The sequence below is a fragment of the Sander lucioperca genome, chromosome 2 (genome assembly GCF_008315115.2).
Source record: "Sander lucioperca isolate FBNREF2018 chromosome 2, SLUC_FBN_1.2, whole genome shotgun sequence".
Taxonomy (NCBI): Eukaryota; Metazoa; Chordata; class Actinopteri; order Perciformes; family Percidae; genus Sander; species Sander lucioperca.
In genome coordinates this window covers 38,049,861-38,067,351 of record NC_050174.1, presented here as the reverse complement: position 1 = coordinate 38,067,351, position 17,491 = coordinate 38,049,861, and the positions used below count along the sequence as shown (strand labels likewise).

At 39.3% G+C, this 17,491-nt stretch overlaps 3 protein-coding genes across 4 annotated transcripts; all 3 read right to left on the bottom strand.

Moving 5' to 3' along the window:
- Positions 1–642: 642 nt before the first annotated feature.
- Positions 643–6,005, bottom strand: ptrh1 (peptidyl-tRNA hydrolase 1 homolog). Of its 2 annotated transcripts, XM_031305874.2 has the most exons (6): positions 5,813–6,005; positions 5,319–5,444; positions 3,527–3,746; positions 2,171–2,270; positions 1,823–1,868; positions 643–1,158 (listed from the first exon to the last, which is right to left on the bottom strand). In XM_031305874.2, the coding sequence occupies exons 2-6, from the start codon at positions 5,424–5,426 to the stop codon at positions 880–882; spliced, it is 753 nt and encodes a 250-aa protein (XP_031161734.1). In that variant the 5' UTR covers positions 5,427–5,444; positions 5,813–6,005; the 3' UTR covers positions 643–879. The 2 variants fall into 2 exon arrangements, with proteins under 2 accessions (XP_031161734.1, XP_031161733.1); XM_031305873.2 differs by lacking the exon at positions 5,813–6,005 and having other exon boundaries at positions 5,319–5,513.
- Positions 6,006–6,944: 939 nt separating this feature from the next.
- On the bottom strand, positions 6,945–9,982 carry LOC116054465 (natterin-3-like). The gene is made up of 3 exons (XM_031306028.2): positions 9,897–9,982; positions 8,721–8,835; positions 6,945–8,127 (listed from the first exon to the last, which is right to left on the bottom strand). The coding sequence occupies exons 2-3, from the start codon at positions 8,833–8,835 to the stop codon at positions 7,037–7,039; spliced, it is 1,206 nt and encodes a 401-aa protein (XP_031161888.1). The 5' UTR covers positions 9,897–9,982; the 3' UTR covers positions 6,945–7,036.
- Positions 9,983–13,489: 3,507 nt separating this feature from the next.
- Positions 13,490–17,146, bottom strand: LOC116054062 (natterin-3-like). Its single transcript, XM_031305379.2, has 3 exons — positions 17,075–17,146; positions 14,968–15,061; positions 13,490–14,693 (listed from the first exon to the last, which is right to left on the bottom strand). The coding sequence occupies exons 2-3, from the start codon at positions 15,059–15,061 to the stop codon at positions 13,609–13,611; spliced, it is 1,179 nt and encodes a 392-aa protein (XP_031161239.1). The 5' UTR covers positions 17,075–17,146; the 3' UTR covers positions 13,490–13,608.
- Between the last annotated feature and the right edge of the window lie 345 nt (positions 17,147–17,491).

Here is a 17,491-nt window from a genome sequence, read left to right as displayed (position 1 = left end):
AATTTATATTGTTAATTTTTTCATACTTGTTGAACTGTCAATATTTAGGTTGGTTTGGTCATCGTACTACTACTACTATTTCTTGGAGTGAAGCTGAATTGTTCAACCATTTATCCATTACTTTTAGCTATTGCAACTGATTAGTCAGTGCTTTTGGCTAACCATTTCAGTCACTTGGTTAAGCTTTTGTGCTCACTTGCTAACTAGTTTTCAATTAAACATTTTTTCAAATCAGTTAAGCTGCTCCACAATCTTTCCACATACCCCCTGGCAACAGCAGAAGTACCCCTTGGGGTACAAGTTCTCTCAGTCTTCTCAATTTATTATTTTAAATCAGAATAAATGTATAGAAATCTTTTTTTCTGAGTTTGTGTGGGCTTTTAAATGGCACGAGATAAATGTACCATTCATGTCCAGTATTTCATCAGAAAATCGCTAAATGTTTAAAATAATTACACATCTTGCAATGTTAGATATCCTTAATCGATTCTTGGCTCGAAAACATAACTTGTTGTTCTGCCTCTGGCCGATTGTTACATCACCTTTGACTGAAATCTGTTGACATGTTTTTGAGGTATTATTCTAACCCAAAAAGCTGACAAAAAAATTGTGAAAACACAACCTCTTTAGCAATACACATAATGAGTTACAGCTCTGCTTTAAGACGAGGTCGTAGCATCCATTTATTTTGATCATTTGGACTATTTTTGTGGTCACACTTCTGTTGTAGGATAACCAAGAAGAATGAGTCAATCGTTTTCAGCGGTTGTCCTGCTCTGTAGAAATATGTGTGTCCTTTAATTCACAGCAGAGAATAAACACAGTCTCAGTAAAGATGCTCGCTCTGTAAATGTTCATGTTTTTGAGGCACTTTGAGCTTCAGCATTGAGAAGCAGGAGAGTTCTCAGCTGGGGAGGATGAGCGCTCTGTCTCCTTCCTCTTCTGTACTGCTTGTCTGCCCCCTGCTGGGGAGGAGGGGGGCTGGGAGTCCTGTTGGGAGTCTTCCTGGGAGAGCTGGGACAGGAGAAGGTCCACACTCTGGACGAGAACAGACTCCAGAACCTTCTTCTCCTCTGAGGAGAACCGGCCCAGAACGTGGCGCTCCACCGGCGTTTTCCCCGTCGGCCGGCCGATGCCGACCCGAAGTCTGGGCATCGCCTGCGAGAGAGACGAGAGGACGTGAGACAATCCTGCTGGTTTACACACTGCGCTTAAGTTTATAAATTTGAAAAGACAAAAAGTTGTCTTTCTCTGTTTTATTTATAAGATTATTTTTTGGGGAATTTTTAGGCCTTTATTTTGACATGACAGCTTACACATGAAAGGGGAGAGAGGGGGAATGACATGCAGCAAAGGAACTGAACCCACGGCCGCAGCGGCGAGGACTGAGCCTCTCTATATGGGCGCACGCTCTACAAGGTGAGCTACCCAGGCGCCCTTCTTTGTCTTATGTCTCTTTTTTTTTCCAGTGGCAAACGTTTCAGCATCAAGCACACGTAAAGTTTCTTCAGAAAGTTTAGCCCTATTTGTATTGTTCATGTTTGTTCATGCAGTGCATTTGTGATTTGCACCTCCGCTTGTTCTGCATGCATATATATATATACTTTTTCTAGTTGTAGTCTGCTATGAATATGTATTTTATTTTACTATCCATGTATACATTACATTTTGCTATGTATACTTAACATCTTTGGCAAAAAGTTCCTTTTGGATGAATAAAGTTCTTGTAAGATGTTTTCTAATCAATAAGCACTATTGAATACGTGTCTGTGTTTCTCTTGTAAAACAATTCAAACCTGTATTGTTGTGAACAGTTACTTACATCAGTCTGAAGACAGTCCACACAGGAGCGGACTCCATTATGACCTCTGTGAGCGAGAGGAATTTCAGGTGAAGTTCAATTTGTATTCTGAATGTAATTTTCAACACAGGTGGGATTTTTTTCCCATACGTCGACTCTTTTCCACAAAATATTACATTAAGTATCCCACAACTTTCTTATATTTGTAATCCCAATGTTTGTTTTTGCACAACTGAATCTTGTCAATCACTTCACATACTAAGAAAACAATACATTTAGGTAATTATTTCTTAGAGGGAAGGAGATCCACCAGCATTCAGGTCCAGACCTTCAAACTGCAGCATGGAGAACATGATGAATGAAACCCACCTGGCACTTCCTCCGTGTTTGATGACGATTTTCCCCAGCGGTTTGTCCAGTTCATCGTGGACCAGCAGGATGTCTTCAGGCCTGATGCCGTATTTACCAGCTAGAGAGGACAAACAGACACTTTCGATCAAACGTTCAACGATAATAAATATCCATTTCATTTGTTCATTTTGACAAACAACCAAATAGTTCTTATGCTGCGTTCCAGGCAACCTGTAACCCGTGTTTTCACAACCTTCTACCCGTGAAAGTGCCCTGGAACGGCAGTCAAACCCGTAACTTACTACCCGTTGTACTCCCAGTTACAGTTTTTGACGTCACACACATAAACAACAATGGCGACCCCTGTTGATGCTGTACAGACGCCGGTGATTAACGGTGAGAAATAGAAATAAATATACATAAATAGGCAACGTAAAGTAATTCCGCACATTGTAATCAAAACAATACACATACGATTGTGTACTACTACAGGTTATGTTTATTAAATGAAGCCCAAAATATGTCGCCGACTAGAGATCGCTAGTATCAGCTAGCGCTAGCTAACGTCAATGTTAGGTAGTCGCTAGCTAACGCTAGCTAGAAGGGTTTGCCGTGACTTTGCCTGGAATGCTACCAAGTTGTGAGTTGTGACTTGAAGTCGTAACTTACGGAATAAAAATTGTGTCTGGAACGCAGCATTACTTTTTAGAGCCTAAAATAAAGTTTTCTTCCAAAGTTGAGGAAAAGTTCCTCAACTAAAGTTCCTCAAATAGACAAACACCAAACAGTCAAACAAAACAAATTAAATTGACAGAGAAAAGCAGCTACCGCAGACAATATTGGCCATTTTTGCTTGATTGCTTGGTTCCTTCACCTTTTCCAGCACCTAACAACTATGGTAAATGAAATATTTATATACCATACATACACTCAGTGGTCACTTTATTAGGTACACCTGTAAAATAAATGTGAATGCTATTACTGCTTTCTTATTTAACACATTTTCAGGAAAGTCCTAATTCATTAGAAATCCCCATCTCTGGTGTAAACACACATACACTGATGCTGCATGTTGTAGATTTAATGAATTATTTATCCCACAGAGGCCATTTATTAAATGACAAAGAAAAGAGACGGACGAAGAGAGGAATCACATTTGCTTATAGAGCACTTTGAACAAAACCAATTAGTGACAGAGCTGCAGTGGGCATACGGTAACAATAACGATGAGAGTCTGTTCCTGAGCTCACTTTCGTTCATAAATACTCAAAATGAAAATAAAATAAACACACAAACATCACTACATATTGCATAACACGACAGACAGACAGACACGGACACAGACAGACACAGACACACACGGTGTGACCTCACCTGCTTTGGCCACTGACACTCCGTTAACGTTCATCAGCAGCCTGGGACGGAGTAGCACCACATGTGTTTGTTGTACCTCTGACACGATGACCTCACCGGACACATGCTTGTCGCCACGCCAACGGTCAGCAACGCCGAGCCGGGCAGCGAGCGCGCCGAGCACTGCCATGCCGACGCTGTGTCTGGTACCTTCCATCCCTGGGTTACCCAGCCCCACCACCTGTCACACACACACACACACACACACACACACACACACACACACACACACACACACACACATACACACGCAACATTGAAAGCTACCCTTTATGTTGTTTTTGTTATTTTGAAGATTTAAGTATGTTTTAACTGATAATCTTTATATTGGGTTTGACATGGACAAAACATATGAATAGCAATAAAAAGAAGGTCTTCAGATACATATTAAGGTATTGCTTTAGATTTTGACTATCACACATCAAAAGGAAATGCCTAGAGAGCAGGCAAAACACTATTATTCCCTTGTGATGTTGTGTTTTCTGCCTGAATTTATTCATTTGTTTTATATTTTTATCTTCCCCATGATTGTCTCTTATTTTGTACAAGTTTAAAAAACATTTTTACCGTCTCCATTTTCGTTTACTATCTCTTTTCACTTATATATCTCTGTTTTAAATACATTTAAAGCAAGACAAGATGGGCTACACGTTTATTGATTAAAATGTTGCAGCAGTACAACAGAAACAACTAGATAAATACAGGTAAGTATGCTATAGAAAGTAACAGAAATAAATAATAAGAGTTACTTTAACCAAAAGTATTGTCTATGTTTCCAAAGCCTGATATATCCTATTCCTCTGTGAGCTCCATTGTTAAATCAAGTTTAATCAGATGATTGAGAATGACAAATGGGATATTGCTTCTACAATAACAATTCTTCCTCAGAAAAAGCCAAAGAGAGTTAAAGTCAGCTGAGGAGGCTGACATAAACACACAACACATATACAGCCGCTGCCTTGTACTGATGGTACTGATCCACTGGCAGCAGCAACAGCTCTGTTAACAGAAACACTATAGACTACATTGTACTGGACTCTTTGGCTGCTGACACACTGCAAACATTGTGTTCTGCCTCTACATACTGTGCTTTTATTTATTTTCGCTTGAACAGGACACAGTGGAAAAAGGCAAGGAGAAGTTAACACATTGGAGGTCAAATGACAAAGTACATTAAAGATGAGCAATATGACTAGGTAGTTATTAAAAAGAAAACCAGATAATTGTTCTTATATGGTGCCAAGATGAAAAGTTAACACATATCTTGGCTGTTTTGTTTTTGCTCTCTCTATCAAATCCATTTTTGTGGCTAAACTTGGACAAAATGTCATTAGACCAATCAGTCGAATTACACTGGTAGTACAACAAAAACAGCTAACCAGCCAAACTCCATTCTAAAATCTATCAATTTAACGCAGCCTTGCAGCAGCGGTACAGCTCAATATTTTATTTGATATCTAGCCTAGAATGCTGCACTTATAATGAAATGTATACCGAATTTAAATGTGTGTTAGACTGATCCGGAAAATGTATGCAAAAGTGTATTATGGGAGGGATACTTTGTCCAATAAGCAAGACAGTAGACCTACCACATTGTCAGATTTTTGAATGGTGTTTGGTGGGATTTACCAATCCAGTAAAATGTATTTGCGATTATTGGCTTAGTAAATCTATATTAGTCAAAGTTAAACAACTATACATGTATCTACAGTGTAGTAAACAAAATGTAGATGATGTGAGGTTAAATACTTACTAGCTTTCGGCGGCCTTGTGTGTGTATTTCTGCTTCAATTCCCATCAACGGTGTGAAGAGCTCACTCAGCAAAACTCGGTTTATGACTCTTGTCAAAAGTCGTCGCATCGTGACAAAGTTCAACAGCTTCATAAAAAAGAGTGACAAATTACCACAAACTCTACTTAAAACTGTGACTTTTTTCAATCGGCCCATAAAAAAGTCTGTCAGCACTTGTCATTAAGTCAAATTTCAGACGTTTTCAGAGTGATTTACCGTGATGAAACGACAGTTCCTATGAGAATACCCTATGTTCACTGCAATTTCTCAATGGGATTTAATATATTCTAACTTAATCTTTAGCTATAATTTTCTGTATTTACCTTGACTTTATTGGCTAAGTTATATACGTAACTCAACAGAGAAAAGCAAATCTAAGTTTTGACATTGATATCACAACTGTGTGAACTTTAAGTTATCTTGCAAAGGTTAATGTTAGCTTAACGTTACTGTACCTCGTTAGCTAACTCAACACAGCACAACACCAACAGACGCACTTAAGAACAACCACGAAATAGGTTCAAAACCGGTGAGGTTAACATATAAGCTAATAACATATATATCGAGAATTTATGTATTTAAAAAAATATATATTCTCATGTCTTATTTGAGGTTACATCATGGATGTATTAAGAGAACATGAGAGTAGCTGGCTAGGTCATGTCATGTCTCTTTCACAAAAGTCAATGAGTGCTAGAAAGACAACCGAGTGAACAGGGTTTTCCTTCTCTGATAGGCTACAGCGCCATCTAACTTGGTTACTGAGAATTACATATTAGAATTCTCCTTGAACAACAAATGTTGTGTTTTCAGATGCTGTATGTATTAAACAGAAAACACAGCGGTTGTGGATCAACTAGGACACACTGGTGGTGGTCGGTGTCCCACCCATCACCACACCTGTGGTCTTCCTGATTAACACACCTTCAACTAATTGGGAGTTCATTAGTGACAATGACATCACCTGCTGCAGTTAGGGTTTAACGTTTTAACTGCCTTTTGATGTTGAATCAGAAGAATGTAAACATTATTTCATCATTATGTTTTCATTAAAACCAACAACATTGTTTTTAAACCAACCAATTATTTCACTTTTTGCTCTACTAAATTTCTTTAATAAGTTAAGTTTCTAGCTAATTGTCAGATTCAGATACAATATAAAAAATTAAATCAACAAATACATTTGATATTATTCGCTTTCCAACGTTATAGTTACTTTGTGACCTAAACTATATCAATATAACCCACTTTTACCTCCACTACAACACTTTGGTTTGCATGCTTTCTGAAATCTAAAGAACTTTGAGTGATCCAATTAAAAAAAAATTTGAGAATAATCAAAAGAAAACCATGGATTTAACCTATGCTTTTTTATTATTTCTACAATAGTTTGGTTTACAATTCCCTGGCATATTTGTTATATTTTGTGGTATTTTATTTCAATATTTTGAAATATTGATGCCCTATATCTTTGTAACTGGACAAGAGGTAAGTGGAATAAATAATCTGAAAATTACTTTCAAGGGTCGAGTCAGTGACAGTGGTGGCCAACATATCTCATAGTTACAGGAAGACACACACACACAGAAAAATTTGCCATTATATTTATTTGGAAAACAGAGTTTTTCTCAACTTTCTCAACATTTGCCTTTTGAGCTGTAGGTCCAACCGACTGACAATCAGCCTTGAGTTGGGGAGCAGGGAACAGCGTCTGTCACTGGCTGACATCTCTCCACCACAGCGCTGATCTCGCCCACGCTCACGCCGTCGTACGTGCCTGTGATGTACGTCCAGTGGGTTTCTCCATTGTGGTTGGTCCTGCTCAGCCTGCCAGTGTAGGGGATGTCTGCCGTCATCTTCCTGCCGTCCATCCTCACGGTGCAGGAGTGGTTGGGTGGGACAACCAGCTCCACAGAGACAGAGTGACTGATGGACTCCACTATGCTGGTTCCCTCTGAGAAGGTCACCGTCTGCTCCTTGGTATAGTCCACGGTCCCTGGGCCAAGGATGGGCACTTTGGCCTTCATGGTGGAGATGGTGCCATTGCGTGTCTCTCTGCCAATGTCCCAGGTCTTCGCCACTGAACTGGTCTTCTCCAGGCTCACAGTCTTCTCCACAGTTCTGCACTCCAGGTTGGTGACTTTGGTGAGCTTCAGGGCCTCCGGAGGATGGTGGAACAGCTCCATCTGGTCGATGAGATACTCCACGTGAGAGATGTGTTGGCTGTAGCTGTCTCTGTTGATAGCGAGAACCTGGTATTTCTTGTACCAGTACTCATCGCCCTCCCAGGGAAGGAAGAAGGCCTCGTGTTGGGTCACCACTTTGCCAAGACCGTACTTGTTTTTGCCCACATATATGTCTGAGTTGGGACAGGTTTTGACGGCGTAACTGGGGACTGACCCGTACGAATCTTCAACCCATTGCAGGAACTCAAAGTGGTCAACGTTGACCAGCACTTCAAACTTGGAGGACACGTACTCTTTGTCAGCGTACGGGTACTGGCAGAAGTTCCCTTTGCTGGGAGTGTAGAAGCCGGCCTCGCAGTTGACTTTACACACGTAGTCGGTGCGTTCGGTGTAGCCGTTGAAGATGGCGACGGCGCCGTTTGGGAGGGAGCCGCTCCACGTCACCCACTTGAGGTTGGCGTGTTCACCAAACATGGGTAAGGAATGTGAGGATGTCTCAGTTTCTGGGATCTCTCTGATTTGAGGAGGCTTGATGACTTCACGGGAGGGGACAACATCTTCCAGTGTAGGGTTAAGCCATGGCTCTGGAAAGACATATAGAAACTGGCACTAGGTTTTGATATAAAACGTTTTTTCAGGAGAGACTGAGAGGATGCTGACTCAGAACATTGAGAGAAAACAGGATCAAAACAATTTTAACAATTAAAGTGAAAATCACCCTAATAAAATCTAGTCTTGATTAAAACCTGATACACTTGCTGTAAAACCACTTCCTTGTGCACTTTGTATCTAGGGGCAGATAAGGTCCAATCATTCCTGTCCATCACCATAATATCTTCTGTGAAAACTTCCGAATGTGCAATATTAATAAACCACGTTCATGCACTTTATTGCTTCTTGCAGGATGCACACAGCTGACAGATTGAGGGTATACAAGATGTAAATAAAAGCAGATGTATCATGAGTCTTATTATGTTTTGGATCGACCATCATCTGATGGATATCGATCATAAATTGGCTTGTTGGTTGTGACTAACATTATGTTTTTCATTTATGCTGATGGCCATTTTTAAGGAGCAGACATCACTGTTGTGAAAATGTGCATAGCATATATTGGAACTTTTTATTTGATGGTCTGCCCAGATAAAACTGTAGTATCATGACTAACGTGACTCACTGCTGGGTTGTTCTTGCCCGTCCTGCAGCTGGGAGACATAGAGCAGCGGGTCAGACAGCATCGCTGGGCTGCAGAGCTGCAGCACTGCCAAGACAACAGCGACACACCACCTCATCTGGACACGTAGGGGAAACACAAGCGGCTTATCAGCATCACTGGAAATTTAGCAAAAACTCATCAAACCTACAAAAGTACAAACTCTAGGTTACGGTTGAGGCTGGTCATGACCTCCTTTAGAAGCTGAGCGACTCATTTCTTATTAATCAACAAGAATATTGGGGAAATGAATTAACAAAGGGAGCCAAGTTAAATAAAAATGGTTTCATGATTCTTTTAATCAGTTTCTTATTAATTTCTGGTTTATAATGAAATGAAAAATTGACCCAAACTGTCAGAGTTTTCAAACACAAATCAGTCCATCTTGTACTTTACATGTTGTTATGCTTTCTGAGTAGATGAAGGCTCAGTTAGAGCAAGTATTGCGATGCAACAATTAATGAAGTTATTAGTTACAATTTTGGGAACCACACCTTGACCTGGAAGTAATGAGCAACTTGTAGAGCATTGAGATGGCTCTTCTAACTTAATAATGAAACATGAATTTTATGTCAAACAGTCTGCATTTATGATTGAGGAGTGTCCTCCAATGTTGCATACAATTTGGCCCCAATAATATTCAGGAATATTGTTAAAATAACGATCATCCCAGTTACCAAAATGCTAAAACATTAAAGGAAATAAGTGAAAAGAAACAGTTCTAATAATGTACAACTTTGTAATACTATTAAACAATTGGTAGAAAGATTAAATGTTCTCACAGCAGCATAAAAATAAAATGTATCGCTTAATGTAACTGAATAAAAAGCTGCCAGTTTTGGTGCCAACACAGATATATAATTAAGGCAGCAGTATTATTAATTGGATGCCCCTTCATGTATTATTACTTCAAGAGAAGCCTTAATAAATTATTTCTGGATACCCTTTCTAGTAAAAAAAAAAGAAAGAAATAGTAACAAAAACAGGAAAACAAATAACCACAATGTTCTAAATTATTTCAAATTCAAATATTTGAGATCCATTTATTGATTGTCAATCAATTCCATGCACTGTAGGAGAATAATTAGACAGAATGCTGTTAATCAGCACTTCATTCAGATACAGAGAAGCAGCTTTTACCTCGACAGGTTCCTCATGCAGTGACGCTGCCTGCAGTATGTGCTGAGTTTTAAAACCTCCCTGCAGACTTATTGCCCGCAATAAACCGAAGAGAGAGAGAGAGAGAGAGCGAGAGAGAGAGAGAGAGAGAGAGAGAGAGAGAGAGAGAGCTGCAGCAGCTCCTCGCCCATTGACCCAGCGTTTGTTTTTTCTCTCCTGCTGCTCAGTTTGTGTTAGAGTCAAAGGAAAGACTGAACAGAGATGCACACGAAGCTTCTGAAATGAAATATTCCTCCAATATTAACTAGTTTAAAACTCTTATAAGGGAGATAGAAAGGCATGTTTGGTTTTTCACTGGGAGCTGACCAGTACAACCTCTGTCCTCTCAGGTTCACTGCCTTGCTCAAGGACACGGAAGAAACAAAGACAGTGAGAAGAAGACAAGCTTTCCCTAGAAGGTCTGGATTCAAAACAGAGACCTTCATGACCTAATTTTTTTATACAGTTTTCATAATTTATTATGTCATCAGACCACTGAAGGGCTTAACATTAACATTTGGATATGTTTAATAGCATATCATTTGAACAAAACAAGTGTACTGCAATATCTACAGTTTATACAGTTTTTACATGCTCATGCTTTGAGTTGCGTCTTTTGTTGCTGCCCAGTGAAAACCATTTATGTCCAAATAATGATTTCCATGCTTTCAGATCATTTTATATAATATAGCCTACGTTCCTTCATGGGTTAATAGAATTGTCCCTTTTCGTAGGCTCATAATAAAAACTTAAAGATTAAGAAAAAAAAAAAAACATTAAAATGAGGCTGTTCTTAACTTCTAAAAATAATATTTTGGAAGCAACGCTTGTAAAAAAAAAAAAAAAACAGTGACAAGTTTGCACCTCGTGGCAAGAACTCTTACACATCTTTAGTGTTTCTGTTGTTTTTGTTAAGTCTAGCCTGTACAGTGTGTATGGACTGTCTAGTACACCTAACCCTTATAATTTATAGGTTATTGCCTCTCTGAACACTTTTAGCTATGGAAATTGTTAATTTTGAGGCACCAAATTGCAACAAATTGAGGAGTCAGACTCCAGGTTCTACCTGTCAAACTGTCGGCCATGTGTGATTTATTTAAAGTCCCCATCCAGACACTTTTTAAAGTATTTAAAAATACTCTGCTGTGCTTAATATTTTATTTAACATGGTCTTCCTACACGAAAAGTATATGAAGCTGCACTTTCATATGGCTCTTTGTAGTTTTGCTTATTTAAAGCTAATGTACTTGCACTTACTACTTGTTGTCTGGAGTTTGCACCTTCAGGGTTGAAAGCACTTAATTGGAAGTCACTTTGGATAAAAGCTTCAGCTAAATGACATGTAATGTAAAAAAAACTCTGAAAAGGGACCGGATCTGGCCTCACGCCCTGCACACCATCGCTGCTTGCGCGAGGTTGACCGGTGAAAGAGCAGTGTGCATCAAGATGGCGAGAAACATCGGATAGATTCAACCATGTTTGAGCCTCATGCTGGATGCAGACAGGAGGCACCGGCGGCTCAAAGCAGGGATTCAATGTTACATCGGGTTTTCGCTCTCTCTACTGACAGTCCTGCACAGGAGTTTTTTGTTGTTGCTTTGGCATATTAGAAAAGACAGCGATTGGCTTTTGAATTTGTAAGGTACAAACTGTAGCTTGCATGGTATAAGTTTAAATGTCCGATTTTAGGGAAGTGCACAGATATCTCCCCCTTCAGGAGAGGAATGTTAAAACACCTCTCTAGTGACAAACTTTGTCAAGTCAATAAAGTCAAGGTCAGACATTGGTCTTATTTTTGTTGTGATACCGGGTTGTCTTAGTTTCCTGCAGAACCAGAACGAGCAACAGATAGGTTAGCTCAAGGCCATCATTCTGACCTACTTTGTCCTCGGCTAGAAACATCTACCGGCAGCTATCAGGGAGTGTAAAAAGACAATTCATGCTGATAATGATAACAGGGTCTTTATTGATTTATGCTCTTCCCTCCTCCTGCTATGAATTTACTGTTTGATGAGACTGTTAAAAGTGCTTCATAAATAAATTTGCCCAGGTTTAACGCCCGTATCTATAGGGTGATAGAGGATTGCATGATGTCCAAAGTGCTATGGCGCCATTTCTACATTGATGACAAGATATAGTATGTTTAGATAAGCTTAGGATGGGAACATAGTGATTAGATCCCCTGTCATAGTGGGTCATTGATTAAGAAGGTCCTTGTTACGTAATGGCTCCAGCTGCCAAGATTAAACCAGATGATAAGTCGCTCAACCCGAACATTGTTCTGCACGTACAGCCCTATCATTGAGAATCGCTGATGTCATGGCCATCTCTGTGCGTCCTTGAGACAGAAAGTTATTATCAATTTATTTATTTGAGTCTGAATGAGGACTCTGTGTGAAACAAGGCGTTGTAAAAGTCATTTACATTGACAAAACTGCACTGTCACAGCCTTCAGCTGCTTCTGCATTCAGCTGACTGTGAACGTGTTTAATGCAACGAGAGAACTTTATATTACGTTATTCAGATTCAGTGTATTATTCAGATGCATATTGTGTGACGACGAGCAATGATGATGTTATTCTTTCTGACCATCTTATTTTGAGCTGATTGTATGGGAAACAAGGAGGCTTTTCTCATATAGGAAAGTATTTGTGTATTTGCAGAGTCAAAGGTTTATAATTACTGTATTCAATGTCAGAGCTGAATGTTTTACAATCCAAATTTGTGAATGGGAAGACAAACCGTATTTGACTTCTTCATTAATTCACATGCAGAAGCATTGTGTCCAAAATGAAGTGAACCACAGAGACAAGCTGTAGAATACTATTAGTGCTGTACAAAATGAATTACAGTCATGCAAGCAGTTCTGTGAGGCTGTGCTTTGAGCTTAATGCTATCATCAGCATGCAAAAATGCTCATGACAATATGCTAAAATAGGGATGTTAAGCAGGTTTAACGTCTACCAGAAAACAGCCCACAAAACAAGCGGAAAAACTGCTTTCAGGTAATACGCTCCAAGACTGTGGAACACCAGCTACATTAGAAATGCAAGGTCTGTTGACACGTTTCAAACTCAACTGAATATCTACTTATTTAGGCTGGCCTTTAGTTAATGTAGTTTGCTTTTAGCTTTTTCTACTGCCACTTTAAGCTCTGTGCCTTTATATTTCTATTGTCCTTTATTCTATTGCTATGCACTTATGTATCTTATAAGAGCAGAATAAATATGGCTATGTAATATAAACAGGGTATGAACAACATGTACAGATATGTGCAATGTAGTAGCATTGACATTATAATAGTAGTAAGAATAATATAGATATATGTAGTGTATTAGCAGAATATATAATAAGAAAAACACAATAAATATGGATATTCTGTATGAACCATAAAGACAGATATGTACAGTATGTACAGCTATTATATATAGCATAATATATAGCATCAGCATATTATATATTATATAGCAACTAAAACTATGCAATGCCACTGGTAGATTATTTTATTTTAAAATGTATATTCAACATGTAAAGTTTTCTTCTAGACACAAAAAGACACAAAATACATTTTCCATTTACCACACAGCATGTGCATGGCATATTTTTTTTATTGTGACACATCATTTGCTTTTAATATCTCAAATATCAGATGTTGTTTCAAACGATATCTTTTGTTGAGTTTTACATCAGTCTTTTAAGGACATGGCTTAGCGTCAGCTACCGGTTCACAGCGGTCCACCACGGCTCGGACTTCTCCGATCTGGACTCCGTCATATGTCCCCGAGATGGACGTCCACTGGGTCTCTCCATTGCGGTAGGTGCGGCTGAGGCGGGCTGTATAGGGGATGTCGGCTTTGAGCTTGCGTCCTTCCATACGGACTCTGCAGGAGTGGTTTGGCGGGATGCTGAGCTCCACAGACACGGAGTGGCTGAGCGACTCCACCACTGTGGTTCCCCTGGAGAACTGCAGCGTCTTCTCTGCACCTAGCTCAATGCCCCCAGTGCCGATGAAGGGGATTTTAGCTGTGATACTGCCAGTGACACCCAACATGGTGGATCGGCCGATGTTCCAGGTGGTCTCCACCTCTGTGGTCTTTGAGATGGTGACTGTCTTCACCACCGTCTGGCAGTCGTTGTTGGTGACCCCGGAGATGCGCATGGTCTCAGGAGGATACTGGAAGATGGCAACATCATCGATGGCATACTTGACGTCAGTGATCTGCTGGCTGTAGGCATCTCTGTTGATGGCCAGGACCTGGTAACTCTTGTACCAATACTCATCGCCTTCCCAAGGCAGAAAGAAGGCCTCGAACTGAGGAACAACCTTCCCGAGGCCGTACTTGTTCTTCCCAACGTAGATGCCAACACCCGGGCAGGTCCTGACTGAATGCTGGGCCACTGAACCGTAGGAGCCGTCCTTCCACTCCAGGAACTCAAAGTTGTCCTTGTTGGCCAGGATCTCGAACTCGGGGGCGTAGTACTCTTTGTTTCCGTAGGGGTAACGGCAGTAGGGGCCCAGGCTGGGGTTGTAGAAGCCGGCCTCACACTTGTACTTGCAGACGTAGTCGGTGCGCTCGGTGTAGCCGTTGTAGATTGCAACAGCTCCGTTGGGCACAGAGCCGCCCCAGGTCAGCCACTCCAGGTTGACGTTATCACCGAACATGTAGGAGGAAGGGAGATCCTGCTGCTGCTCCAGGTCAGCAGGATTTAGAGGACCCGACACCACGTTGCCAGCTGGTTCAGGCACCACACCCTCCAGCTCTGGGTTCAGTAAGGAAACTGTGTAAAAAAAAAAAAAAACAAAACAGATAGACAGACAGTTTACACATTTAACCACACACGCTATAATAAGGAAAACTAATTAAACTGAAAATTAGCTTAGCAAGAGTCAGAGGACCCGACACCAGGGACCAGACCGTCTGGAACATTGGGAAAACATCTGCTTCAGAATTAATTTAGCCTGCTTGGTTAGGTATATACAACAGCTGCAACCCAAAGGTACCATCTGCGTCTGTTTAAGTCACAAGAAATATGGAATATACGAAATGTTTACCTTTCCTGTGCTGTGAGCTCTTCTTCACGATGTCCTGCAGACTGGCTGAGGACAGAGCCAGCAGGGCCAGCAGCAACAACACTGACTGCTTCATCTGGATATGAAACACAAAAGGTTTTCAGTCAGAAAGTTTTCAACTCAATGTGAAATACATTTCTAAGTCATAATACATTAATACATTTCTGCTCAGAACATTTTGCCCTTTAAAAAAATGCCTTTGTCTTTCCCAATGTTACACATTATCTACAACCTCTGACTCATCATCAGTACACATTGGTGTTAAACAACACAACACTCTAAAACAATAACTGGGTACCAAAAGGTTTAAAGGTTTAAAGGAGTTTTTGGTCTGCGTGTCCATTTGGAATTTGTGTTCGAAATCCACCATGGACATTTATTTTGTAAGAAAAGCTGTCGGGAGGAATTATTACAACTTCAAGTAAGTATTTACACTTTTGACGCATGCACATTTTATTTATCTATATATATGTTTATAGAATTTTTATATTGATTTTTTTTAATGATGTATATGTCTTTATTCTCATTTTTATCTTTAACCCTTTTTAAGCAAAACTTTAGGAGCATGCTACATTGCATTTCACTTCATGTTACTTTTATATGTGAGAAATAAACTTACAATTATGTATGATAATAATAAAAATAAATAAATCATTTCAATAACTTAAGTAGGAGTAACGTGTCAGTTTTTGTTTACACTGCATTTTACTGTATAAGTATCATAACTTATATTTTGATTACAATTTATTATTAATAATTAGATTTATACTGTAATTTCAGTTCAATATAATTAAAACAATAACTTTATTTATTCCAAGTGGGTCAATTAGGAAGTATGTAGATGGATAAATATAAATATATCTAGAGATTTTTTTTTTATTTACTCAGAGATGGCAAACTTACTCCCCGTACTCAAGTAGAAGTACAGATGTTAAAAAATACTCTGGTAAAAGTGGAAGTACTGATTTAACTTATTTACTCAAGTAAAAGTAACAAAGTACAGGCTTGGAAATTTACTTAAAGTATAAAAGTAAAAGTAGCTTTGCGAATGACAACCATTTTTTATGCAAAGCTACCTGGACCACACAAATGTTACTAGAGTGCAAGCTGAGAAACTTCAGTGGACATGGAAAAAAGGCTCTTTATATGCCATTGCCTACATTTTAAATGGATGTCTGCCAATAGGCCTAAAACATCACATAGCCTATATGATGATTGTGACAGAGACTGGGACTCCAGGTTAATAAGATTCTGACTGAGTAGCAAGATATGAATTCGGTTGTGATTCTATGAGAATTCACAGATCAAGTTTCTATTTTTTAATCTTCCCCTTAACATGTAAAGGAATCTACATGTATGTGTGTGTGCTCAAATATGGCTTCTGGAAAGAAAATAAAGGATAAAATATGAATTACTAAACAGACATTAATTAAGAAGTTCCCCATACTTTTAGAGTTGCGCAGCACATTGGCCAGGAGTCATTCTTGATGTCTACTATCTCAAACATCTCTCTCAGATAAGGCCAAGGATGATTGGGAATGTCTTGCTGCTTGTCTGCCGAATCTCTGGGATCTCCGCTTTCTTCATTTTCAATCATGTCACCGTCCATACTACTATGTGCTAACGTTACCGCCATCAAGCCGCAATGATTTGCTGCGAATGAATGCCGCCGAATCTGTCGAGTCAGCTTGTAGTGGTGCGTCAAGTGCAACGTATAGTCCCATTCAATTAGATTGAATTTGGTATTGATGACGCGAACAATAATAACTCCACTGAAATTATTTCAAACTAAAGTAACGAGCCAATTTTGTAAAATGTAAGGAGTAAAAGTAAAAAGTCGGCACAAAAATAAATACTAAAGTAAAAATATCTGAAAAATCTACTTGAGTACAGTAACAAAGTATTTGTACTTCGTTACTTCCCATCTCTGTATTTACTTGACACATCTTTGCAACACATAATTAACAAAAAATATGATATCATAAATTATAACCAATTTATACATGGATTAGTGGAGATTATTGTCACTTGATCATGATCATCAGTGATTGTCCTGAGTCTGATTGATAAGAGACTGAACAGCACTCACCCTTAGAGTTGATCCCCACTGAGTCCACAGCCACTCGCCTCCAGGTTTATATGTACTGGTTTATGGCTGAACTATAAAGCAGACTGTGCACTTTCACTCTGTCTGACCAATTAACTGAAACTGGTGCAGTGGGTTTGTGAACAGTTGTCAGTGTCTTTCTTAACTTAGATGGAATTTATTTTCTCTAAAAAGTTACTTTTTCCTGCCTGTTAGTTAGTCTATTGCTGTCTCTGCAAAAAATGTATTAATGGATTTCCATTAAATTTTCTGCATGTGTTAGATTCTGGCCCATATATGAAGATGAGATTTTAGCATATATGAATCTATGATTTCTGTTAACAGACAATTACTGGCTGAGTCTATCGACTGTAACTGTAAGCTTACAGACTCGATACCATTCCATTATGTTAATCTAGC

Excerpts from the sequence above, each read along its gene's own strand:
- ptrh1 (XM_031305873.2), bottom strand. The coding sequence starts at position 5,513 with ATGGGCCGATTGAAAAAAGTCACAGTTTTAAGTAGAGTTTGTGGTAAT. Across the intron at positions 3,747-5,318 it reads CACAAGGCCGCCGAAAGCTA|GTGGTGGGGCTGGGTAACCC; the intron begins GTAAGTATTTAA and ends TGTGTGTGACAG. Across the intron at positions 1,159-1,822 it reads TGGACTGTCTTCAGACTGAT|GCGATGCCCAGACTTCGGGT; the intron begins GTAAGTAACTGT and ends TCTCTCTCGCAG.
- LOC116054465 (XM_031306028.2), bottom strand. The coding sequence starts at position 8,835 with ATGAGGTGGTGTGTCGCTGTTGTCTTGGCAGTGCTGCAGCTCTGCAGC. Across the intron at positions 8,128-8,720 it reads CGGGCAAGAACAACCCAGCA|AGCCATGGCTTAACCCTACA; the intron begins GTGAGTCACGTT and ends ATGTCTTTCCAG.
- LOC116054062 (XM_031305379.2), bottom strand. The coding sequence starts at position 15,061 with ATGAAGCAGTCAGTGTTGTTGCTGCTGGCCCTGCTGGCTCTGTCCTCA. Across the intron at positions 14,694-14,967 it reads GAGCTCACAGCACAGGAAAG|TTTCCTTACTGAACCCAGAG; the intron begins GTAAACATTTCG and ends TTTTTTACACAG.